Source organism: Cetorhinus maximus, chromosome 2, assembly GCF_964194155.1.
Source record: "Cetorhinus maximus chromosome 2, sCetMax3.hap1.1, whole genome shotgun sequence".
Classification (NCBI taxonomy): Eukaryota; Metazoa; Chordata; class Chondrichthyes; order Lamniformes; family Cetorhinidae; genus Cetorhinus; species Cetorhinus maximus.
Window position 1 is genome coordinate 204,788,221 of NC_135880.1, and position 26,020 is coordinate 204,814,240.

Consider the following 26,020-nt stretch of genomic DNA (forward strand, 5'->3'; position numbering starts at 1 on the left):
GGAATGTTTAAATCCTTATGAATGCCAAAGCCAGGAAAGAAAATGGATAACGGTAGAGGAATTGGAACCTGTGAGCAGAACACGGGCTGAAGCTTCGTGTATAATGATGAGTGATAGAGTTGGCAGCAGCACCACCATTAACTTCCAAGAGAGGAGCCCAACAATACAGAGTAAGGAAGACTTCTGTTCCTCTTCCGTCCTGCGCAAAATACATTGGCCCAGATTTTCCTGGAAATTTGCACTGAAACATCAGTGCAAATGTGGCATGATGTCAATTTTCAGCATGAAATATTGAAGGAATTCTCATGCAAGTGATTTACATTATGCCCAAACTTCCTTGATCCTGTGTGCCAATTCTGAAAAGTTTTGTCAAAATCTATGCAGCTGCATTGATGCAGGTTTTGAACAGTCTGTAAATTTCCGCCTAAAATGTTGGGCACAACGTGACCCAATGTCATATTCCTTGTTTTAACTTGCAGTTTTTAATTTTCTTTTTTAATTTCTCCTCACAGACCTGGGGGTTGTTTTTTTTTTCCTTTTGGGGGCTCAATTGTCCGAGTGTGCCGACTGGCCTCCCATTCCAGCATTAAAGGAGCGGCCACCATATTCTTGCCCCCTTTCTTTTGAATGTGGCGGGCGAGTTGTGGACTTCAAAACTGGAGTCCTAATGCAGATAGCCATGGCCAGGCCTTAGGAATGTCGGCTGACTGAAATGCACAAATAGATGCTGAGGAGGAACACGTGGCTGAAATGGGCCTGCGATATTTTTGTGGAGCCTGGAGGTGAATTCTTTTTCTGGCCATTCCCAGTTCGGAACCCCTGTAAACCTGTCCGGGTGTTCGTGTCACAAGCTTCGCCTCTGTGTCCCTTAAAATTGTGATCAGGGTCCTACCAACCTCATTAGGATCCCAAGTTACATGGGAACAAGGCCAATTCCTTGATTCAGGCAATCGTGTGGGCCAGCCAATGGTAAGCCTCTGTGAAAATTACTGTAAGCCCATCATTAGGGATAATGGGACCCATATGGCTACCAACTGCCGTTTTAGACCCTTACTACCACGTTAACAACAAATTTTCAAGTGAAAAGCAATTCCTACCATTCTTCCTTTCAGCTTTTTGGTGGATTTTTACGTCATCAGAATGAGTTATATTAAAAATTGAAACGTTTCCACAGTTGCATTTCCTTGAGTATGCTGTGTATAAGTCATGGCTTGATGGCTCCAAAATTTAATTTTTAAACATATTGAGGATTTGAGGAAGGAATATCGCAAAAGTTCCACGTTTTCCTTGGGCTTTGATTGCTTACGTTGTTTTCTGTTTATTTTGCAGCAGTTTTTAAATTCCAATTTTTGGCACAAGGTGCTGATGGAAACATCAATGTTAATTTCGGTGCAACCTTGCCGATCGCTGAGAATCTAACCCAAATTACATTTGATTTACCGGTTTCTTCCAAACCAGTTTTCTGCTGTTATTGAGTAAATGAGCAGTTGACAAACACAGGACAAAAGGAGGGTTCTCATGCATGTTTTGCATTTGTTTAATTTGAGAGATCTATTCTGTCCCTTATAGATTAATTCTAGTAGTTTGTGATCTGCATCACATGAATTCTATAAATGGGAACAATTTTTTGTTTAATAATAAAACTGTACAGCTCCACATTAAGCAACATTATCATGCAATGTTGTTCACACCTTAAGTTATATTTAACAGTTTTAATTTTACTTTTTTTCTATTTAGGAGACCAATCCAGCCAGTGCCTTGAGGAACTTTTTAATAGTCTACATACCTTGGTTCATAAAATCAACTCTGGACACATCACCATCTCCAAAGAAATGATTGCAAAAGCACAAGCTCTGTATAGGTTTCCAGATGGACTGACTAAGCCAGCTCATGACAGTACAGAACTAGAGGTAAAAAGTTATACAAGACGCACAGTTTTGTATTTGAACAAGAACTCCAAACAAAAATAGTATCATCAATTTTATGGCTTATTATATACTATAATAGGATCTCTCTGCAGTCAGCAGCCAGCATCCAGCATCACAAGCAGGCTCCTTCAGTAAACTTCTCAGGGATCTTCCACATATACTACTAATAAGGCAACATTTACGGTGACAGTGGTTCATAAAACAAGCCACACTGGTTCATGGAGCACAAGAAGACAGCAAAGTGGTGCATCATGATAAATGCAAGTGTTGAACATTTTAAAGCTTGCAGGAGATGCTTCCTGACAATGTAAAAAATAAATTATCCACATACAGAGTAATTATCAACTGTAATCCGCCCTTCATGCTAGCCAGTTCAGAAAGCCAAACTACTCAAATAATGCTAAGTCGTAAAACGATTGCCCTTTTATGCATGAGTAACCTGTATTAACTATACCACACAAAGCACATTATGCCCTCTTCGTTTCAATGCTTTTTCTATAGGAAATGAATCCTGTTGAAAAATTTGCCTTTAACAGTGCAGAAATATCGGGCAATGTTGAGAAAGAAGGAACAATCTTATCTTCGGTGAAAGGTGAGTCTGAAATTATTGTTCACTGTTCTTACAGTGAACTGCAACTTCCAGCATCCACACATACACAGTTAAACTTGAAAATCAGGAAGTTGCTGTCAGAGTTGCCCTGGCTCTCCAGAGGCTTTGAGATATTTGGTATTTCACCAAGAGACTCGGCATTTACTCTGGTTTGTTCCAATTATAGCAAGTTTTAAAATTGTCTTAGAATCCCATAAATTTCATTCTGAAAGCTGGCAGATTTAAAAATTTCCTTGCTCTTCACAAAAGCGTTTGGCCACTCCATGGGCAGTGGATGCCCTTCAATGGCTACCTAAGTGATGCACTATGTGGAATGGGGAAGTGGTGGCATACTAGACTAGTATTCCATGGACCCAGGGTATTGCAGTGGGCACGCGGGTTCGAATCCCACCACAGCAGATGGTGAATTCAATAAAAATCTGGAATTAAAAGTCTGATGATGACCACAAACCCATTGTTGTAAAAGCCCATCTGGTTCACTAATGTCCTTTAGGGCAGGAAATCTGTTGTCTGTACCTGGTCTGTCCTACATGTGATTCCAGCAATGTGGTTGACTCTTAAATGCCCTCTGAACAAGGGCAACTAAATGCTGGCCTAGCCAGTGACACCCACATCCCATGAACAAATAAAAACAATTGGTGATTATCTGACTATTGGGATCATCAGGCCACATGCAAGTGGCCACTGGGCACCTTGTCAAGTGCAGGAGTCTTGATTTCTACTCCTTAGGCCTAGGGCTCTGAGGATAAGTGTGCTGCACCTCCTGCCAGTCCAGCAAAGTTTAGCTAATAATACAGACCAAAAATTAAAATTGTATCTTCGAATCTGAATGATTCATTTACTGAATCATTTACCAACTGAGCCATTGCAGAAGCTTTATGATATTTTTTGAATGAGTTTGCCTGTTTTATTGCTGACATTTTTTTTCAAATTTTATTTTCAGCATGTAGGTGGCATCAACAAGGAAGTATTTATTGACCACCCGTTATGGGTGCGAGGCCATGAGGAGTTATTCAAATGGGCCATGAATTTCCCCAGAAATGCTAGTACTCTCCCATCATAGCTTCACCCAAAGTGCAGCAGAAACTCCACTCATGTGCATAAATTGTGTAACCACTGCACTTCTGGTGAAGTTGCATTAGCATAGAGGGGGCAATTTCAAGGAAAGTCCCGGCCGTAATGTGGGACTGGAGTCATGTGTAGGAAGCCTAGGTAGTCTGCTCATTGGGGTTTGACGACAATCCAGCAGCTTTTGTTGCCATTTTATCTGGTGCCATCCCACAAATTATCAGATTTACTGAATCCACATTTCACAAATTTCCATTGTAGAGATTTGAATATACAGTGTGTCTATGGTTGTGCTTTGAGTATCTAAAAGACACTCGATACAAAGTTGACTGTCGGTGAATTCAGTAGTAGTTCTTTATTAGTACAAGTATGCACACAAGGGAAATGCTCTCTCAGAATGCTCTAAATAGGCAGTTCGAAGTTACACAGTTTCTGTTGGTTATATATATATCAGCTTTTGGGTAACTCATCGTTAACTCACAATGTTCTTATCCTGTATGTCTAATTGTTACATCCTTAATTACAAATGAGTTTACACATAAACACAGAATGACCCGTTCATCACCTCTGCAGTTCCAGAGGAATTTGTAAAACAGTCACAGAATGACCTGACCTTCAGCATAAAATGATGTTCCAAAACATGTACTTTGTTATCTATCTTGATGTTTCACTGATGTCGAGCATTCTGCATATCTTGACGCTGAGGTCAAGCCATCAGTTTATTACAGTACAATCATAGACCATTCATCAACTTCCTGGCTTGGCCAGAAGACCTCATTCATTCCAGTTTCTTTTTAACTACAAACAATTCTAAAACTTATATCCACAACTTGACCAATCCCATGACGTATCCTGATGTGCCACTTCAACTGCTAGCCTAGTACCATAACCATGAGCATGTATCCCCAATGAACTCAAGAGTATGATGAAACGCAAGGAGCAATGTGTAAGAAAGAAGTTAAGAGTTGACAAGTGCATATTAGAATGAGCTGCAACTGACGGGAATATATCATGTGTTATTTTTCCCATCATTTGTGCTTTTAGCAATTTCTCTTCATTCCCTGTGAGGGGGTTCCCCAGTGCAAGCAGAACCCATCAGTAGCTTTCCCAAAATATTCAAATGGCCTTTGTCCTGAGATATTCGATACAACCAGGGGCATGAGCATTGAACAGGTGTAAAGCTCTGAAATTGGAGCAGCCCAGGAGGAACATTGGTCCTTTCATGTCAACTCATTTTCACCTTCATTCGAAATATCTTCTTTTGAAACAACAATAACTTATATTTATATAGCGCCTTTAATATAGTAAAACATCCCAAGGTACTCAATGACAACAAAATTGCAAAATATAAACTCAGCATTTATTTGAAAGAATCAGTGCTCTGCCTTCGCAACAAATTGGCCAATATATGTTTCACTTGGAACCTAAACCAGATCTGTACACTTTGTTAACTCTAATGACTATATATGCTTTTGCTTTCAATCTAAACAATGTGTTTGGAAATGTTTAAGGAAATGTTAGATAGGTTTAGTGGGTGTCACTAATTGTAGTGGAGAGTGCATGTGCTCCATTACGCTCTACGTAGACTCTATTTATGCCCTTCAGTCAACTAAGACAACAAATTCCAAACACCATCATGGCAGAAGTAGAACACAAACCTACCATAGGGCATGTCTTCAATCTCTTTGTAGTATGTTGTATTATTGATATGAGGAGAAAAACAACACGGGGGTAGGAAATATATTTGCGTTATTATTCTTTAATTCCAAATTCTTCCCCTAATCCACACACTAATTGGTTGGTAGGGAAATAATTCGCACACCATGCATTCTTTCCTTGAATGGTCTGTTCCTTGATTGAACCACCAGAGGGTGCAGCTAAACAATGAAAGGAAGACATGTCCAAGTGTAGATTGCGGGCAGTGTGCATTGTACATTATGTCTGGATAGGTTGCAAGTTAATCCATTGCTACTATATTTACAAATGTTCTCCTTTGGCAGAAGAGTTGTCAATGTCTGATTCATTCGCCGTGTCCCCTGCTTGTAATGAAGATGTAACTGAGATTCTGCTTTCCTCTCCACTTCTGAAAAAACTGAAAAACCTTAAAGATGCATTACTAAAAAATCATCATGAAGACAAAACAGGTAGGAATGGGAGCTGGTAAGACACAAGCTAATCAATATTTTCTGCTCCTAAAGTACCAAATTGAGAATTAATACCAGCTATTCTGCGTAAAGTAAAATTATTAATTACAAGCTAGCTTAGTTTAATTGCACCAAAGCCTCACCCTGTCTAATTTGTTGGTATTTAGGTTGTATCCAATTAGTGTCTGGCTCTAATTTCCTGGTAGGCCTCAATCAATGGACAGAAGTCTGACACGGGTGCCTGGATTTTTCTAAATAAAGCTGCCTGTTTTAGTGTGGTGTTGAGGCTATCTGGCAAGAAAAATAGGACAAAGAGCCTCTCCAAATCAGAAATGGCCAGCAAAATTTCCTTCCCTGATCAGGCCAGTAGATGCTCTCCCCACCCACCAAAATTAAGGGAAGTGGGCAGGGGGTAGTTTGGCCAAGTTGACCTCCCCCACACCATGAGATTTTCCTGTGTTTATGCCTAATTTGGTTATTACATTTGAACTGGGCTGACCAAACATAGAAGATAAAGAAGACATTAAGATTTTTCCAAATCAGTCCAGGAGCAATTTTAGCATGGAACTGAATTCACAACTCCTGGATTACTAATCCAATGTCATGACCCTTGAGCCAATGAGGCATTCTAGTCCTGCACCTAACTGTTTGATTTTTAATGCTCTCAGGGCAACTAGGATTGGGAAATAACTATGGGTTTTAAGCAAGCATGGTGCGCGAATTTTGAGCGAGAGATGTAGAAGTCCAACTGATCTTAACAGCTGGACCTTATTGTTGTGTGCTGTATGTTCAGTAGGTCTCACAAAGAGGTTCCGAGTCTTGTATGGCTGAACATGAAGTGTTTATTAGTAACATATAACTATGTACATATATACAGGGTATAGCCCAAGCTATAAGCTAACAACATTGTTGCTGCTACACAGATCTCTGTCTAGTCTACAACTGTGCCCGAAGTGTCCCAAGCGGTTGCTTTACTAGCTGGACAGTTGGGGTTGCTCTATACCATTGCTTGCTTTCGCCACGTAAAATGGATCGGAGCTGTTGGCAGATTTCAGATGGTCAGACTATTTGAATGGTCTTTTCTAGAGTCAGACTTTCTTGGCCTGTAGTATGTCTGAAAGGGCATTGTCAGCCACTGCAACAACTATTCTGTCCCTTTGAGTTCTGACTTAATGTCACCGTTATCACCGTTATTCAGCCAATCTGTATAATTTTTTAATAAAAGAATCAACCTGTTCTCCAGACTGCTGGACATGTTTGGTGAATTTCACTCTCTCTAAAATGTTGTCACTTCTTAGATTAAAATACGTACCTAATGATTTTAGAACTTCATCAAATTTATCTGAGGATTTATGTATTCCTTGCCTCAGTAATATCATTGGCTATCAGACCTACTGAATAAAGTAGCGTATTCACTTGTTCAGCTTCTGTCTCTTTATCTAATCCCAAAGCTATCATATATCTTAAGAAGCTTTTCCGCCAAAGTTCCCAATTTCATGTTCGGTCCTGCGCTTGGATCAGTCCACGTTGTTCTGGTAATGTTGATTTGTTGACCATGGTTGCTTTAAAGTTCAGGTGAGTACAGCTTTAAATGCTGAACAACATTTTAAGATGGTGCCGCGTAATCGTTTCTGAAAGAGTCTCCTCGCGTTTGTCACGTTTTGGCGGGCTTCCACAGCGACGGTGGTCCTGACCCCTTTGCCTTTAGTTTTGTGCAGCAATTTAATCAATAAACTATTCTGGGCCTTCCCCGCGACATCAGAGGAATTTTGGACGTTTTATAATCGATTCCCGACTTTGGCTGAGGTTTTTAAACCTTCCACTTCTTTTTCTTACAGCAAGCTCGGCCGCCACATGGCATGGTGCTGATTCTGAACTCGAGATAGCCGCAGTGCTTTTGGAAACGGGCTGTTCTGACTTTTTTTTTTACATTCACTGAAGATTTTTAAACTGGTCCTGGCTTAGAACGGAATCTTTTTGCTCACTCCTGCTAAGTCCTTTGGCTCTGCACTCTGTGGGCATTCACAGTGGATGTCCACGAGATCTTCTGGAGTTCTCAGCTGCACAGTGGAGTTTTTTCTTCTGCCTTTCTGCTTCCAATTCTGCAATGGAGCTTCTTTCAGGCCATTTCCCTCTATGTCTTCACTTCAGGTGCTTTCAGTCAGACCAGAACGCTGCTCCTTTAATTTTCCAGTTTTGAATTTCTGCTCCAACTTGCCTGAGTTTCTGGGTTTTTCCATTAGATGCCACCATGTTGTATGATGTATGTTCAGTAGGTCTCAAAGAGGTCTAAGTCTTGTCTGGTTGAACATTAACTGTTTATTAATACATAGCTATGTACATATATACAGAGTATAGCCCAAGCTATGAGTTAACTCCATGCTTGCTTCTGCACAGGTCTCTGTTCAGTCAACAACTGAATCTAGTCTCAGGTCATGTGTCTCTTTACATCAGACTGTGGGCAGCACTGTTTCCCAGTCCCACATTAACCTTTGCTATGCCAAATACCTTTATTACCATAATTTCCATCAGAGTCCCACCTGAACCAGGCCAAATGCATCACCACGCTGGGTGGGAACTGCAAATGCAACCAGAAGATGATCGGTAGGCCCTGATGTGCATATCTGAACAAGACCCCAACAGCACAGGACAGGCACCCTTCTCAAAACACAAGGTTAGCATCGGGCTATAGATAGGAAGGCAGTGAGATCTGAGCCAGTCAGCTGTTGCTCTTGTTTTGACTGAGCCTCCCACCAGCTTTCAGTTAGTCTGCGGGGGAGAGGGAGGGGAGGTAGTTAAAATCAGGGTCACTGTCTTTAAAAATAGTTGCTCTTTCTTTGGCCTGGAGTTGGAATAAAGCTGAACTTCACCTGATGCTAGAACTCATGTCCATCATGGGAAGGAATTTCTGCACTTGGAGGAAGAAGTAAGGGCCAGCCTCCTGGAACAAGGCTGATTGTGCAACAAGATTATCACCATGGTCCAGCAAGCTTATCCAGTGAGTAGCTCAGCCATAAAGACCAGGAAGATCTTGAGTTCAATCTGCGGTCCATGCTGAATTAACTAATCTTGGTTGGAGAATAGTAGCACAACCTTCTGGAATGGACAAAAAAAATGAACTGACCGAGAAACGTGTGTCATTTTACTTGATTATCGAATCTATTCTCTTGCACAGAAATCATTTAAAATTTTTAATTGTGTTCATTAACACGTTTTTCTTTATAGAAAGCTGTGATATTAATCAATTGGATCCCATTCCTTTGAGTGATCGAAGCCTCATTCCAGCTGACCTGGGCAACCTGTCCCCACACCACTTTGTGGTCTACAGATTTGGGTGTTACATCACCCGCCTGCTCTGCAATAGCTGTGGTCACTCTCCTCTTACCCTCCTACTGGCTGATAGCATTCCCACTGAAGTAAGGAACCGCTGCCAGAATAGTTCATACAGGAACAGTTTTTACTACGATGCCAACAACAGGATATTATACATCAGGTCAACCTGGCTTGACAATGCAGGAGGGTTTATCGTCAGCATTCTCCACACAATGGCACATATTAAAACTGGTAAGTGAAAAAGTATTGCGCATGTCAGGGTTTTGTGATTGTACCTATATCAGTATAGCTGGTCTCCAGCATCTTATGGGAAGAGCATTTGGAGTGTTATTCATAGTATCTCATAGTTAACACTGTAGCCTCAGGCTAACTGCTACATCATACATGTTCATACACTATGTCCTAGATTTTGCAGTCAGAGGCTGTGTTCGCCACTCACTGCACCAAAAAATTCGTACTCACATAGCTGGGTGGCTGGAGCAATATTTTCAACTTCTGGCTGCATCCAGGCCTGCCACAGAGTGAAATTGTGAAATTGTCTCCAAATCACCCAACAACTCCTCCCCAAACCAACTAAGAAGCCAGAAAGATATTGATAAATGATCTGTAAACATGAATGACTTTTTAAAAGTCACTTCAATTTTATTAAACATATCAGATAAATAAAAATCATTTAGGAAGCCTGATGTGCCATATGCTAAAGGGTTATATTAACAATTAACAAATAAAATTCAACCTTTGAAATGTTAGCGCTTACCTCTATTCTCATATGCTGCCGCCAGTGCCCTCTTGGTCAGAATTAGCCCTCCTGTGCGGGTTCTGTGCCTGATAATACCAGCTCTAAACAAAACCACATAAAAGTCAGCATTAGTTGTGGATAATTAACCCAAATTGATGAACTATGAGTCCCTACCATTTTACAGAACAGGTTGTCAAGGCCATCAGCAGAGAGCCCTTCCAGTGCACATTCTCATATGGCAGCTTCTGGTTTTTGGCACATGCATGCACATGTGTGCACGCCAGCAAATGTCTTTAAGTTCACCACAATTGCAACTGCAAATCCAGCCCTGCACGTACGCCAGTAGTGGGCAGTTAGCTACATAATACTTCCTAAAAAAAAATAAACCGAGCAATATTTATAAAACTTTTTCTTTAAAGTAAAAATGTATCTCTAGTAAAATCTCCCATTATTTGTCTGATTTGCATCAAACATTGGGAGAGATTCGTTAATGAAGTCCCTTTGGACATTGACATTTCCGATGGGCAGGTGTGTTTGGAGTTAAATAAAGAGGAAAATTAATAGGGGCACTAACCATATTGATGAAATAAAGAAAGGCAAGAAAACCTGCAATGGAGAGAGTAAGTAGTTGGGAGGCTAGAGATCAGTGACTTGTCAAACGATGATCTTTTTCTTGTATCCTATCCAGGAATGTGGAAGAGGCTGTAGAAGGTACTCTCTAGGTAAAGGAGTAAAATTCATGTCTTGAACAGATTTATTTTTTTAAAGAGTTAAGAACTCTTAATGAGGAAAGCTGTGTTTGGCAAAAAAATGTAAACTAAGTTCCCTAGAGGTATCTTCAGCAATGGAAAGGGTGTGGGAGTCCCATTTGAGATCAGATTCAATAGTAAGGCCAACAATGTTGAATAAACATAGAGACATCAACATTGAGCGTCAAGAAGAAATGACGTATTTAAAAGATTGGAAGAAACAAGGTTTGCATTGGCTTTTGAAGGTAATGGGGAGATCAAGACCGAGTGATTTATCCATTACATTGTTAGAGGATCAGAGGTTGTGATGATGAAGAATGTGTAATCTGAAGGAAGCTGATCAAGAGCAGCACCCTCAGTGTCCAACAGATGGGTTGAGGATATGGCTCAATGGCAAAATGGAGGGAATGCAGTCAAATGGCAGCAAAGAAGCAGAAACTAGTGCTCTTGGACTTGGCCACATGATCTAAGGCTTTAGAGTATAGTTCTGCATGAAAGTAGACAGTGTGAAAAAAAAACTATCATATTCTGATCATTTACTGTGGTACCTAAGGTCTGGCAATCATGCTGCATGATTACAGGGTATGAACACTCAATGCACATGATATACTTTTGTCCACTATTTATAAATGTAGTTAACAGGTCCACTAACATCTCACAGCACTCAACATGTCAAGCATTCTTGAATTATTACCATTGAATATAATTGCAAGCCCTATATTAACAGATTACAGTATGGACCGCTTTAAACTGGCATAACTGTGTTTTTGCATATAACTGACAAAGATGCATTTGTTTCTTAAATTCTCTCTGTGTCTTCAGGAATCCAAGTAAATGATGATCACCCCATCTTCATCGAAGAGTTTGAGCGTGCAGTTGCCACCTTAGGCACCACTCTATTCTTAATGTGTTGTGACACTACTGCTCATGAGACAGAAGAGCGCAAAGACACTGAAACATTGGTAACAAAAAAACACTGAATGTGTAGCCTGTAGTAATATGATTATTGGAATCCTGAAATTAAACAACAACAGGACAAGTAATTAAAGCACAGCACTGCTGGTAGTTCCATTAAATGTCTGAAATGGTTACATTTCCTGGGGTAGGGTTTCTGCTGTAGGCACAATCAACAAACGCGGAACAAATTGTTCCGCTTTCCAAAGAGAAGTTGTGGTTTAAGTTTCCGCCCCAAACTTTTTTGCATAATCACAAATGTAAAATCTTCCTTGAACGAGCATAATCAGGTACCATAATAGAACATATTTGTTTTTTCTTTCTTTGCCTTAAAAATATTCAAATATTGTTATGGAAAGGGAGGGATATGGGATAATTTTCCCCACTTTATCCCTTCTCGGCTGACTGCAACAAGATGTATTTTTAGAGGAATTTTTTAATCCCTTGAGTGCTGTGACTTTAAAGAACAGACATGAACAGATTTTCTTGTAAGTTTAAATCAAAAGAAAAGATAAATATTCATTTCCATAACACCCAAAATGTAAACACAACAAACACCCACTTCCCAAATAAATAGACACACACACTCACATACATAACAAGAAAATATGAATTGTAGAGTCGAGAGTTGTAGCTTGCACTTGGATTAGTAGAAGAGTAAAACAGAATGAGGTCACTTCTTTAGAGTCATTAAGATGGTGGTTGAAAATGTTGCAGGCCTGAAGGATTCTTTCCTGGTTCCTTGAAGACAAATTGAAGTTGGAGGTTTCTGGCTTTTCAGTTGAAATTATGGCTGAGTCTCTGTACTAAATAAATATAATCTTGCAGATAAAACAAATTGGCCCATCTTCATTGCCTGAGATGACTTTCTTTTCCTTTTGCCGGGAAAGATCTCTCCCTCAGAGGTGCTGGTCCCAGACTACCTTGCTAGGCTGCCCTTGTGGATTAATAAGGTATCAGCTCTGTTTACAGCCAGTTTCAGTCATGTGATGACCGTATCAATGTATTCCATTGCCCACACAATGGGTTGAAGCCGATGTAATTTTCACACAATGGGGAGATGTTTGATGTCCCACCAACATTCCGGCTATGATCATCCCCATTGAATGGCTTAATTTGAAATCCCATATTCATGGGGCTGGCAGATCTAGCAGCCTTTGTCATTTTAAATCTCTTCCATTGAAATGTTGAGGGGTAATCAATTAGTACCTGGGAAGGTCATTTGCATTTTAAGTAACTTCCTAGAGATATGTGGTCATGTCTGTCTCTGTCTATCCAGAAACCATAGAAGAAGTCACCAGACTTTCAGGAGTCCATTTTGTGAATGTGCAATGTCAATATTGAACGTTGCTTTTTCTTTCTCTTCAATTTTAAAAGTAGTGCCCATTTCCCAATAAGCTTTACTGGCATATGACGTAACCATGACAATATTTAAGAGTGGTAACCTGGAAAAGCTTTCTCATTACAGCTGGACATAGGTTTGTCACAAAAAAGTAGCATTTTTGATCAGTGTCTGGTTCATTATCTGAAAATGTCTTAAAAACTATACTGAACCATTTGCTGGTTTCATTGGTGTAAACTAGTCAGTTCTTAATAAATTAAACTTTTTTAATATTTAAAAACATCAAAAATATACCCTCACACCAAAAAAAAAACTTTAGCTTAATTAGAAGAACCATCTCGAACAGTTACACATGTTCATTAAACCAGCATTAAAGGTTGTGGAAACTCAGAATGCAACATGTGTTTAGAATTCTGCAATATTTTTCTCTGGTTTGGCTAACTTTGGACCAATTTCACTGAGTGGAAACTCTAGATCATAATGTCAATCCTGAGAGTCCAGTTCTAAGATGTGATTCTTTTTCAGATCTGGAAACGTTGGAGTAAATTTTGACTTTGTGTGGTAGTATAAAATGGATGATAGTTTTACAACTTATTTCCAATAAAAACAAAACCTGGAGAGATGCAACTTGGGATTCCTATTCACCAGCTCCCAATTTACACTGTCACACAGTCAAAATCTACCCCATCACATCACAACACAATACTTTGTAATTTTGCCTTAAGAAATTTATTGATCAAACTTAATTTTTTTAGCGAGCATGAGTATCACTATTATACTTGACACTGTTACCAATTTCAACCTGGGACAGTATCTTCTGTTAATGAGGACTGTCTATCAAAAGAATGCAAAAATCCAAAAGTCATAATTTTCATAGTCCGCACATCTTATTTCAGCTAGTTTAAATAAACACCGCAGGTTTGGCTGTTTGCTTATCTCTCATTTGTCTAAAAAAATATCTTCCCACCTACATCGTCCCACCTTAGACCAGACGTTCCAATTTTCATGGTTTCAACAATGGAACTCTTAACCTAGAAAGTCAAGAGTGACCTTTGGTGTTTTGGTATTAATTGGTCTTTTCCGCCAAGGTTGTTTGTAGAAATCTTGCTACCTCATTAGTTTTACCAGTTGCATGAATTCTTATCTGATAGTTCAAAGATATCACTTACATATTTTACAGCATAAGTTAAAGTCATCCTGTTGTGTATGTTAAAGTACAAGCATGCGTTTCTGCAATCTAGTTTGTCCTTGCTGTTTGTAACTAGCATAAAGTAGCACAATTAAGCGAGTATAAAAGAAAACTATTTTTTTTAGCATATCACAACCGACCATTATGCGTCACAACATCTGCTATGCACTACAACAGTTTTCTGCACTTTGTCTTTCCTACTCTCCATTTTAGTAGGAACAGCAGTGATTTAGTGTACTCGTGTTGGCTTCTCCTTCAGCTGAGAACTAAGAGTGAATTATGAAGTCAGTAATTGATAGAGGACTGATAGTAAAGAATGTCTAGACTGCTCCTCTATAATTCATTTATTTCATTTCCACAAATCATTATATCTATCCTGCTCTCATCTCTGCTATGCAACCAATTCAGTTTCAAGCATCTCCAATTTAAATCCTGATATTTGTTGAACCTTATCTAATGGATCATACCCCTCTGCAATTAAAAACCTTTCTTTTCGTAAAATAAATCTATAATTTCTGGATTAACCATATTGATGATTGATTCCCATATTCTTTTCCATAAAACTTTGATGTCCTTTTTGTGTTAAGTAAGAAAAACTTTCATTCCAACAATTCCTTTTGAATTTTAACTTCTTAACTTCTATTTTCTCCTCCTACTTCATTTGAGGAAGAGTAACGGATTTCAGGACCCATCGTCAGTACTTGAGTTCAAGCCTAAAATCATCATATTTGTTCTTCTCCTTGACCTTTGTAGTTTGTCTGTAGATTTAAGCATTCCTTTAGAATGGGACACTATTCCAAGTGATATCTTTGTGGAAAATCAGTAATTCTTCACCTTATTTGTATTTGGGCTATTTGCATTATGTCAACCACACTCCCATTTCCATATTTTTCACTTGTTCATTAGTGAGCCCCCCCAACTTTGTGCTACAAAGTAATGTGTATTGTCTTACCTTTTCCAACATTTGAAGCTATTTAACTCTTCGCAGCTAGGTACTCCATCGTTTCCATATCCTTATGTCTCCTCACAGTACGTCACTTAACCTGATCTTCATTATTTATAAATCGCTGTTTGGATGTTAACTGTGGTGCTGTTTCCATTTTACAGGACTCTGAAAACTGGAACCAAACTAAACATATTTCTTCTATTCAGTCAATGTTGAATGATCTCATCCATATCAAAGTGCCACCTGAAACAAAGTTTATTGAGGAAATCTTAAATGAAAGGTAGATATCTTCCCACATGATGTTAAATTAAACCATGTGATGCTCTTAGTTGCACTGAAGCACTGACTGATATTCAAAGATCATATGTTAATATCTTTTAAATTCCCAAAGGCCACTTACCCAAAAAGTATTGAGCAATTTGGCTTCTCTTTTCAAATATTAACGTCACAAGTTTAGCTCACTGAACAAACACAGTCCAATACTTTGGAAGGACTCATTGATTGAATGTTTTAACTGGGATGACCTGTCACTGCTGGCAAGCTCCAACCACAAGATATCAGTAATGGGGTGAAAATACTCCAGCTCCTATCTACCTTCACCATGTTGGCCTATGCAGGAATTTGTTAGTCAAATCATTGCAATATGGCTATGATAGGAAGAAACATTTGAATAAAGTTGTATAACCCAGTGCCTTCTGGGTGAGTGTTGAGCAGATAATGATTGCCAAGGATTTGGCTGTTGTATATATCTTTATATATATATATATATATATATATATATAATATATATTTATTTATATTAAACAAGTTGTGTAGGTTTAACACCCATATTTCTTTCGCTGCTGCACTTTGTTGACAACACACACACACGTTAATATGTGTAAATTAGATAAATAGAGCAAAATGTATCCCAGCAGTGCATTTGCAAATATTATGTTCATGTTCATTGAGTTGTACTCGGTGATTGTCACAGGAACTAGTGGAGATGAAACTGCCGCCAATAGATTCAAGCAAACTTCCCTCGTACCGCATTGTTCTGGTTTGGTCAAAAATCCAGTTCTGTCTAACAGGAAATACTTCTACCTGAAAATTTGTCTTAAAGATTGCAGGGTATCATTACCAGGTTAAGAAATGCTATCCAAGGCAATTTTTGGTATCTGTGTAATATTGTAAATCTCCTAAAGGGCAGTTTTCCTGATCCTTGCTCCCCAGGAATTGTGGAAATTCCCCAGGGTCAAAGGCTAGCTGAAAGTGCAATGGACCCGAGCTCTTTGTCTTCTGTTGCTCTGGGATTTCAGACTTTTGCCTCTGTTGGTGGGGGTGGGGTAAAGGGCAGCTGCTACATTTGGTACAGGCCTGCAGAAGATATATACTTTACACAGACATTTAAATGAAGGCACGCTGCAACCTTCGTTCCCAGTTTCCCACTTCATATTCTTTTTGGACAGTTGGCTGGGCTCCCTAAGAAATAGGGAGCTACAGCCTGCTCCCCAACCCTTGCTGACTGCAGGGCCTGTAAGATCCGAGGATGAGCTGAAGAATGGACGTAGGATTTCTTTTCATGACACTGTTCTGCTTGGCACTCAGTAGGTCTCTATCTCTGAGGTTCAAATCGCCTCATTTTCTACCCTTTCTGCTGGGGCCTCTAAGTGAAGCAATGCAAATAGTCTAGGCCAGGAGATCCCAGCGTTACTGGGTCTAAGGAAGAGCAGCAGCCTTCAGGTGCAGGGCACCTTTTCCACCACCAGGTGGTGTGACACTGCAAAATCTGCTCAACATATTTTATGGTTGCAATTCAGACAAGCTTTTATTGCCAAGAAATCATTTTTGTCATTATTGCTCTGGACCAATTTAAAAATTTAAATAAATTGACTGTTAATTGCATTCACTGGAAGCTGCCTTGGGCAAAGTGCCAAAGTGTAAAAGAAAATTAGATAGAAAATGTAAATAAAATTAAATCTCCTGAATGTTAATGCTGTTAAAGAAATGGGAGAGGCAGTCCAGAATGAATCAGCTGCTTACGTTCTTTCAGCACAATGTTGAATGTATAGTTTGCTGGTACAGTTGATCAATCCTGGATGAGCACTTGGCTAGTCATAACATAACATAACATTCAAGGCTATGGGTCAAGTGCTGGTAAATGGGATTAGGTAGGTAGGTCAGGTGTTTCTCACATATCGGTGCAGACTTGATGGGCTGAAGGGCCTCTTCTGCACTGTGTGGTTCCGTGAATCCAATTTTCATGTTTGAGAACACTAAACTGAAATGTAGGAATTTTATCCACAGTGCCAACTAAAACTGCCTTTTGCTTGTGGTGGACCAGCATGGAAAACCATTGGTTCTGAATATAAATTTGACTAAAGAGTATCCTAATCATAACCTTTCAAAATGAGCCAAAGTAGTGAATAACATTTCACTGAAATTTATTGAAGTTTGTAAAGAATATAGAATTGTATCAAATAAGATTTCCACAAGTGACAGTGGAGTTTCTTGTCGAGGTATGACCAGCAATAGTACTTGTCTGACCTCAAGCACCAACGTTATATGAAATGTTGCCAATTACCTCAAAGTGCTTACCGTTCCCATCCATAAGCTCTGTAATTTCCTCCCTAAGATCTCTCCCCTTCTCTCTCTCTGTCCTTTTAAGAAATACATTAACACCTACACTTTTGACCAAACTTTTGACCACATGTTCTAATATCTCCTTATGTGGCTCTGCATCAGGTTTGGTCTGAAACCGCCCCTGTGATGCAGCTTGGGACATATCATTATGTTAAAGGTGCTGTATACATGCAAGTTGCTGTTGTGTTGCCACTGTGTAAATTTGGATCAGAAGCTAAGACCTTTGGTCCAGCAGAAAAATAAAGCATCTTAAAATCTGTAGTTCCTATGACAAACCCCTCAGTGAAAAGGAGATAGCTTTTTGAATCTAATTTCAACCTGCATTACTTGCTTTTATTCACCTTCAGACCATTAATGCTGTTTTCTAATTTCCAGACTTAAGAAGTACACATTCTTTAAACTGCACAGTGTGCTAAAACAAATCCTGAAGCCTACAGGAATGTACAGGAGATTTTCAGTACAGGAGGGAAGAAAGGTAGCCGATGACATGCCTTGTACTGAAGCAGGTAATTTACGGGAACATTGAAGTAAATTTCTGTACAACTTTAACCATTTTTTTACCATGATCAGGTCACCTGAGTTCTTATTTAACGGAGAAAAAATATTAATTCATTGGTTATAGAAGGTTACAGGAAGTACAGAACGAAACTAGAGCTGGATCTTGAAACACATCTGCCAACACATTTTTTGATGTTGATGTGTGATTCTGGTCCTTTAAAATGATCATTTATGCCGCCAACAAATTCTGCAGATTATTTATTTCACTTTTTCACCCTCATGCAATGATGGGTAGTTGGTGTCAAGATCAAGTTGAAATAATGTCAGAGTTTGAAGCAGCTTTTTCCATTTCTAGTGAAGAATTTAGATTGACTAGTTATTAAAAATGAACAGGAAGTAAGTACTGAATATTAGAGTGACAGATTCTAGAGGATCTCTTCAGAAACTCAAACCATTGATTTTTTTGACAGTTATTAAATGACTTTAACTCTGAGTAGTTCAGAAGGCAAAGTTTTAGAAGAGGGAAAAGACAGTGGTACTTCTGGCCCAGGGTAACCTGTTTTGTTGTTTGAAGTACATTGCCAACAGATCATATTTCTGATTAATCTTAGAATATTAACTTTCTTACACTAGATCCTGAAGCTAAAGATGAAGGTCTTGTGGAATCCAACATACAGGTACTCCATCAGTATGGTGCAGATCATAAATACTACCTTACGTCTTCCACGTCCAATCATGCTATCTGACGTGTGAGGTTACCTCTCTGCTCTAAAGTGATCTATCAGGTTTGATGTGGTATATTGTTCAATGGCTGAACATCGGTTTGATGAAGTTCCTATCGAATTGCATTTCTTCACACCATTATCTCATTATTATCCTGAAACAATGAAGCATTTCTCCAAAATTACTAGAGTAGAAAATTTGTTTTAATTGGCCATCTAGTAATGAAAGTGGAAGATAGATTGGAAGTGTGAATTGGAGTAGAGAGATGTTTAGATTTCACTCACAGACATATCATAGTTGTCTTCAATCAATATTATATGGAGTCGTCAATGTGTGTCATGGTACGAGTGACTTTTGAAACATCCTGAAGCAGAGTTTGCTTATTTGGTGTCATATTGACATTTATTAGTGTTGCCATCATATATATATATATATATATGAATTTACAGGCAGCATGAAAACCCCTCATTTAAGATTTGCATTGCTTGCAAACAAAAGAAAAGTTAACGTAGATTTTCAAAATAGCCACAAAAATAAAACGAAGCAGCGTTTTCCTTCCAATGTTCTCGAGAATGTGGTGGAGACAAATTCAATGGCAACTTTCAATAGAAAATTATCTGAACAGGAAAAATATACAGGGCTACGGGGAAAAAGTGGGGGAGTGGCACTAGGTGAATTGCTCCTACTGAGAGACGATGGGCTGGATGGCCTCCTCTGTGTTGTAACCATTCTATAATTTCTTGGCCTCGCCCCTGCAGTGAGAATTTATCCCTGCCTCCTCAACTCCCAACTACTCTTCTTTACAAAAGCATGCATTTTCATTTCGAGCTACGCTATTTTGTTTTCTTAAACCAAGATCATCGATGTTATCAAGGCGTAGAGTTTTGCCAAGTAGGTCAGCCTTTTATTTTCCAGTAGAGGTGCATAAATACTTGACTCCAGGTCTAGATTGACTGGCTGTGCAATAGTATTGGGTTCCTCAGCAGGATTCCATATTCCCTCTGGCAACTTGCCTAAGGGAGAGGAAATTCAGCCAAAAATCCGGCTTCTGATCTTGGCCCAGTAACCTTTCTCGGAAATTGGCCACTTTGGCAGTGCCAGAGGGCTGCCAACACTGTTGGATTGTGCAGGAGCGTGATTCATCACCCTCAGGACAGGAAAGGGAAATTCATTTAAAAGAAATTCACAGTTGAAGTAGATCATTGCCCAACCGTGCAAAGCTAGACAATTGTATTCTTCCCACGCAAGGTACATCCCATTGCTTTTCTATGGGAAATATTTTAATGATATCAAAAACAAAAATTAGGAAAACCTACCTGTTAGGAAACAGTATAGTGATGGGAGATCTTTGTGAACTGTATGTGTAACAGGGCAGGACAAACACCTTGCCAAGTGTTTCAGATTTTCTCAGTGTCCTGTATTGCATAGTACAACTTCTACCAGCAAATTGTGACATGATGGCTGTTAGGTCAATTAATTGCTAAGACATGCTTACAATCTTTGTTGTAGACAAGAATTGTAGAACTGGAAGATGAAGTGGATAAAATGAATGAAGAATTTTCTCTTAACACAAGCAGGATTGCAGAGTACAACCAACAGATAGAACGTTTGGAGAAGGAACTAAGGATCCAGGCTAACTTGGGACAGGTATGGATCTATTTGTGGAAAATTTTATTTATTTTTTTACTGCCTTAGTAGTCATTTTTGCTCTTTCCTGAAGCACCTGCACAGATTAGAACTGATCCGACAGGGTTCATATTGGAATAGGCATTGATAGCTGAGTAAAAAGTGAACAAAGCCCAATTGTTCTGATTGCTTATGACCGGAACACACACTCCATCACTTCTAAATTAGAAGTGTCAACTAAATAGTCAATTGGACCATTTTATAGGATTACAATAACTGTTACAGTTTCAAAATACAGTACTAATATTTAAGTAAACTAATATTTCTACAAAACATTCTGCTCATGTTTCGTAACAATATTTGTCTGTGAAATAAATGGACCTCATGCCATACTTTGGCTTTAAGGAAGAGAGAGCTCTCATTTTTTTTCTCTTACTGAATATTGTTATGACACAGCAGTTGGTAAAGGCTGAGTTATTTAAAACCCCAGAGGGAAACTTCAAACAGCTGTCATAACATATATTTTCAATTGGTATGTTTGAGATGCAACTATGAATTCAGAAATGGAAACCACCAGAGGTTTTTTGTATAAATTAAATTAAACATTTATTAATTTTAATAAGAAATTAAACACACACATGTCTACAAATTATTACCATAATAACTATTAAACAAATCCCCAAGTTAATCACTCCCAGGTAATCTTCCCCAAGGCAACAATAACCCATTGACTTAGACACCAGGCAAAGTACATTTTATCTTACAAATTCAAAATAAGGTCCCTTTCAATTTGGTTCCTTCGCAGACACAATGGTAAGGCTTACAGGCTGCTTAGATATTACATGCCTCTGACCTGCACACAAACTACTCTCGGGTTATACCTAGCCTTTCCTCTGAATGTAAATTCTCATTGTATCACCAGGCCCTTTGAATTCCACTTCTTCTAACAATAAAACCCCTTTCATAGTATCAATTTTATTAGTAATATAAACATATTGCTTGATGTCTCCTAGCTAGGTGCAAGATTTCACCCCCAGTCTTTGAATGATTTATTCAACAAAATGCAAATGTCCCCTCTACCTTACTGTTTAACATCTCAAAACTACTATACACCAAAGCACCCAGACTAGCTGGCTTTAATCCAATTAAGACACACACACTCACACCCACAGATACAGACCCTACTACAAGACCAATTTAAAATAATTTCCAATAACATTATATACATTAATATCTTCATGACAAAACTCATTGTGACAAGAAGAGCTTGCACTTGCGTAACAATTTTAAGATGTTCCAAGGTGCTTCATTAATGGCATCAGTGAAAGGAAACTGGACACTGAGCCAAAGAGGTGACCACAAGTGTGGTCAAAGTTTCAAGGAAGATTTTAAAGAATGAGATGGGGATTGAGGAAATTCCAGAGTGAGAGGCCCCATGTGACTGAACTCACAATCACCAATAACCAGAAGAGAATGTATAAAAAGGAAGATTCAGAAGCCCTTCATGAGATGCATTTAACACCTCCTCAAAAACAGCTTGCCCTGTCAATGCAGGGATGCATACAATGTTTCCTCATCTAGAATTCTTGTTCTGCTCAAAGGAATATGGGGTCTATAGAGTTTCTATAAGTAACTTGACTAATCCTGTCTGAAATCTCAGGTGTTTGTCTTGTTTGTGATACCATCTTTTCATGGTTTCAGGAGTCTGGGGACAGATGTGAGTCGCCTCTTGAAGATTTCAGCAACCTGTGGGAAAAGCTCTCGCAGGCAAGAGACATGCTGTCAATGCTGCATTTACAGAGACGTTGTGTACTAAACAGGCTGACAGAACTGGAATCTGAATTAGCAGGACTTTACACAGCGCTGGAAAACAACTCATCCAGAACTTCAAACCCTGAGAACAGAAGCACGGTCAGGAAGTGAGGCGTAAAGTCAAGGAAGATTAAACTGGAAAACTTGTAACATGAAGCTTAAATAATTATGATTGTTACTGTATTTGAGTAATCAGAGGAAAAACAATTCCTATCTGCTCTCCTAATTATTTATCGACACTGCTTGGAGTCTAATGCTAAAAAAGCCCCTTGGCTCACCTTCCCATCCAACTCAATCATCTACCAAGGTTAGACCCTGGCCTTTCCAATTGGCAATAACATTCAAATGTTCAGGGCTTTGTAAGTGCTGTATTGTGTGTCGGGTGAGTATTACACCATTTATAAAGTAGCATGCATTGTGCACTCTAATGAATTATACTAATTTATTTGATTTCTCCATTATGATTGGCAAAGTATTGTAGTGGTTTGCTGTTGCCTTCTGCAGTATGGCTGACCAGGAAACTCTCCTGCTCTTTTACCACCTACCATTGGGCACATTGGAAGGATTTACAGGCTGATAATCAACCTGTTTGGCCACATTACGCACACACCTTCCGTGACCATCAAGTCCTGAAGTAGGACTTGAACCCAGAGCTTCTGGCCCAGAGGTAGGGACACTATCATTGCGCCACAAGACTTCCACAACCTAATATCACTAGCTACTTTATAACGTCAAAGTATAATCAGGGTTAATTCTGTGCTCTAGTAGGGAAGCTGCATTTGAAGGGGGCCCTGATTCACTGATCCTCCACACAAGAATGAACAATTATCCCTTTAGTAATTTAATATATCTATATATGGCCTAGAAGCAGAGGTTTTATCACTTCAACCACGTCAACCCACTTTTCCTTTCAGCTTTAGAATGCCACGCTTTCACTTATAATTATACAGCATTGGCTGTTCAGTAACCAGTGGAACTATCCTACTCAAAGTTGCCTTACTTAAATTTTACTTCAAATTTTCAGAAATATGGCTAATGTTTAGTTTGTGTCCTCATATTTTAATTCCTTACAACAGGATGCAAATAATAGATAACCTGACCTTGTAATTTATATGCTTCCTGCAGAAATGTGATGAGTGTTAATGTATCACACTGGTCAATCGCTTCTGATGATTATCACCAGAATGAGAGATTACTGCTTTATAAACAACTAAGCCTATGTTGTAATATGCCTTTAAGTGAGAATTTTGTTTGTTCACTATTTCACCAGCCTCTTGTGATTCAGATTTCAGTACAGAACAAAGTTCTAGTTTTTCTGGAGGTATCTTAGAACAGGCTTTCCCTGTTATACAGTTTGTTTATTTTGGAATGAGCGTTACCTCTGTTTCTTCCTGATCTTATTTCCTTGGGCAACTGCCCAACTAGAGCAGAAAGGGTAGCCAAGTAAACAAACCATCTAAGCCTCAGCCTGTGTCACTATAAACTGACAGTTAGAAGATGCACAAAAGCAGAGTGGGATCACACTCTCTTTTCTCTCTCTTTCTCACTCTCTCTCTCTTTCTGATTTTCCCTCCCTTTGGGAGGAAAATAGTTAAGACTTCAGAGCTTTATGACCTCACCACTGTGAGGAGCTAAGATTGAGACCCCAAAGTATGGGTATTTTATCCCTCTACAGCTTTGCTTCTCCCTCCTCTCCACAGTATCCCTGATTCTACCCTCACTCTTCAGAGTTTCTACATCAAAGCATTTGCTCTACCAGCACTGACAGATCCTTCAACCATCACGTCCCTACACTCCAGAATTATCTGCATGAAACCCTCCCACCTTGCTGTACCTCTGCCAAGCTTCCAAAAAAAAGCCTAATCAAAACCTCCTATTGCAATCATTTTCTCAGTTGCCTCCTCTAACTATCTCCTTCCACTTCATATTCGGTATCTGCTACAGGGCGTGGGAGTTCAGAGCAGTTTGCCTCAAGTGAGGAAATAATTCAAAATGCTGCTACATAAATTAAATTAACCTTTCAAATAATCTTGTTTGTGAACAACGTAGCAGAAGTTCAGTCAGCTGGAATAGCTGTTGCTATATAGCATTGTGTAGTAATATGGACATTTAGAAGTGTTGGGATTTTACCTGAAAATCTTGAGTTTGTTGATGAGTTGAATTTTAATGTGGGCAGTAGAATAGTTACAATATTCCTCATGGAAAGATATAGTAAATTTTATTTGAACAAATATTGGCAGTATGGTTTATACATAACAAACACTATCACAGCAGCAATCTAATCTCCCCACCCCACCATCATGTGCCTGCGTCACATTCTTTTCCGTCTTCTCTCCTGCCTGTAAGCAATGAGGCAGACAGCAAGATCACTAGGCTCCATTTTCCTGATGGTCTCCTCACTGCAAAATGAAAGCAAAAGACACAAGGGTCAGTAATGGTCTGTAAGGACCACTCTTGGTCAAATCATCACCTTCGGGTGACTCTCAAGGCCCCTTAACTAATGCCAGGGAGTTCTGACCACCAAATGGATGTCCAGAATTTAGTGCACATAATGGTTGACCAAAATCCCACCAAGCACTGCCCCACACCACATGATTGAATGGTGGCAGCTTCGGCCGCTCGACTACATCCTGAGCTCTCATCTCAGGCACAGGCATTGTCCTAACCTGCAACCCAAGGCTTCGCACTTTGCTTGGACCATGAGGGTGACTTTTCAATGTCAACTTAAACATAATGCAAGGGATTAGGAGTGCACCCCTCCATCGGTGTTCCATGGCCACCTTTCCCAAGGGATCCTCAAGCGTCCCAGTCACCCAATGGTTCTGTAGCACCATAGCACTAATTTGATTTTGAAGTCTACACGCGAGGGATTAAAAGTGGAGGAGCAATCATTGGCACTGTCAGGGATGATTGCTGCTTGAGTGCGTACAATTGATACAATTGTTTGACTAGCCTGACTCCAAGCATGTCAATTTAGCTCAAGCTAGATAGTCTCAGTTACGGAAGAGTGCTCATCTTTGACATGCTTTCTATTTGCCTGACAGTTTTCTACTTCCCCCACCCCACCCCACCCCCTCAGCATGCGTTAGTGTGCAACCTTCAGTCTGTGCCGCCGTGACTACCCCCTTGCACTGGCTACGAAGAAGCCACTGTGGAGACTTGCCTGTGTTGCCACCCCCCCCCACGCCGGACCCTGAATTTGTGGAGTCATTTTGTTTTGGAATCCTTGCAAGCAGTGTGCACTGACCTCCGTGTTCCCCTCAAATTTCAGGTCTCCTTTTAAAGGCAGTTGTAAATCACACCGTTCTAAAATCACACTGATGTGGGATTTAAATTTGATGTGGAGGAGGGAAGCGATTCCGGCGTGTGGCCGCAGTAGTGGTATGGAAACGTATCTAAATTAAATTCCCAACGTCCAACAGCGGGAAACATGGACAGCCATTGACGGAGGGAGGGGACAATTGCTTACTGGATTTACATCGCTGGGGAACACACCTAGGGTCTTTTCATGAGATTTTCCGATCTTTCCACCGAACATGCCCATCTCCAATCAGGTGCGGAAATTCCCGGTCATAATCTTCAACCCATAAAATTTGGAATGTTTGCCATTTTCAGGTACCTTCACTAATGGTTCTACATCATAACTTTGCTGGTCCAACAGTGAGGTATCAGGTCCCTAAGAATCCAGCGGAAACAGATATTGGCTTCCAAATTTGGGTAGCGCCTATTTTTGGGAA

General features: G+C 39.6%; 1 protein-coding gene and 1 long non-coding RNA gene across 2 annotated transcripts in view; one reads left to right on the forward strand and one right to left on the reverse strand.

Moving 5' to 3' along the window:
- The window catches only part of LOC144669370 (uncharacterized), a 97,065-nt gene extending 81,776 nt beyond the window's left edge, over positions 1-15,289 (reverse strand). The window contains exons 1-2 of the long non-coding RNA XR_013573664.1: positions 15,009-15,289; positions 9,841-9,923 (exon numbers count right to left, since the gene is read on the reverse strand). This is a non-coding gene — a long non-coding RNA (uncharacterized LOC144669370). The remainder of the gene's footprint in view (positions 1-9,840; positions 9,924-15,008) is intronic.
- On the forward strand, positions 16-24,450 carry LOC144669358 (uncharacterized). Its single transcript, XM_078531733.1, has 10 exons — positions 16-1,910; positions 2,430-2,520; positions 5,610-5,750; positions 8,976-9,314; positions 11,394-11,533; positions 15,164-15,282; positions 18,000-18,130; positions 18,756-18,799; positions 20,355-20,492; positions 22,173-24,450. Exons 1-10 carry the CDS (start codon positions 1,614-1,616, stop codon positions 22,392-22,394), a joined length of 1,662 nt encoding a protein of 553 aa, XP_078387859.1. The 5' UTR covers positions 16-1,613; the 3' UTR covers positions 22,395-24,450.
- The last annotated feature ends 1,570 nt before the right edge of the window (positions 24,451-26,020 follow it).

What these genes read in the sequence shown, in the direction of transcription:
- LOC144669358 (XM_078531733.1), top strand. Translation starts at nt 1,614, where the DNA reads ATGGGAACAATTTTTTGTTTAATAATAAAACTGTACAGCTCCACATTA. An exon ending in GCAAAGACACTGAAACATTG is followed by an intron (nt 11,534 to 15,163) that starts GTAACAAAAAAA and finishes TCCATTTTACAG; the next exon opens with GACTCTGAAAACTGGAACCA. An exon ending in TTGTGGAATCCAACATACAG is followed by an intron (nt 18,800 to 20,354) that starts GTACTCCATCAG and finishes TCTTTGTTGTAG; the next exon opens with ACAAGAATTGTAGAACTGGA.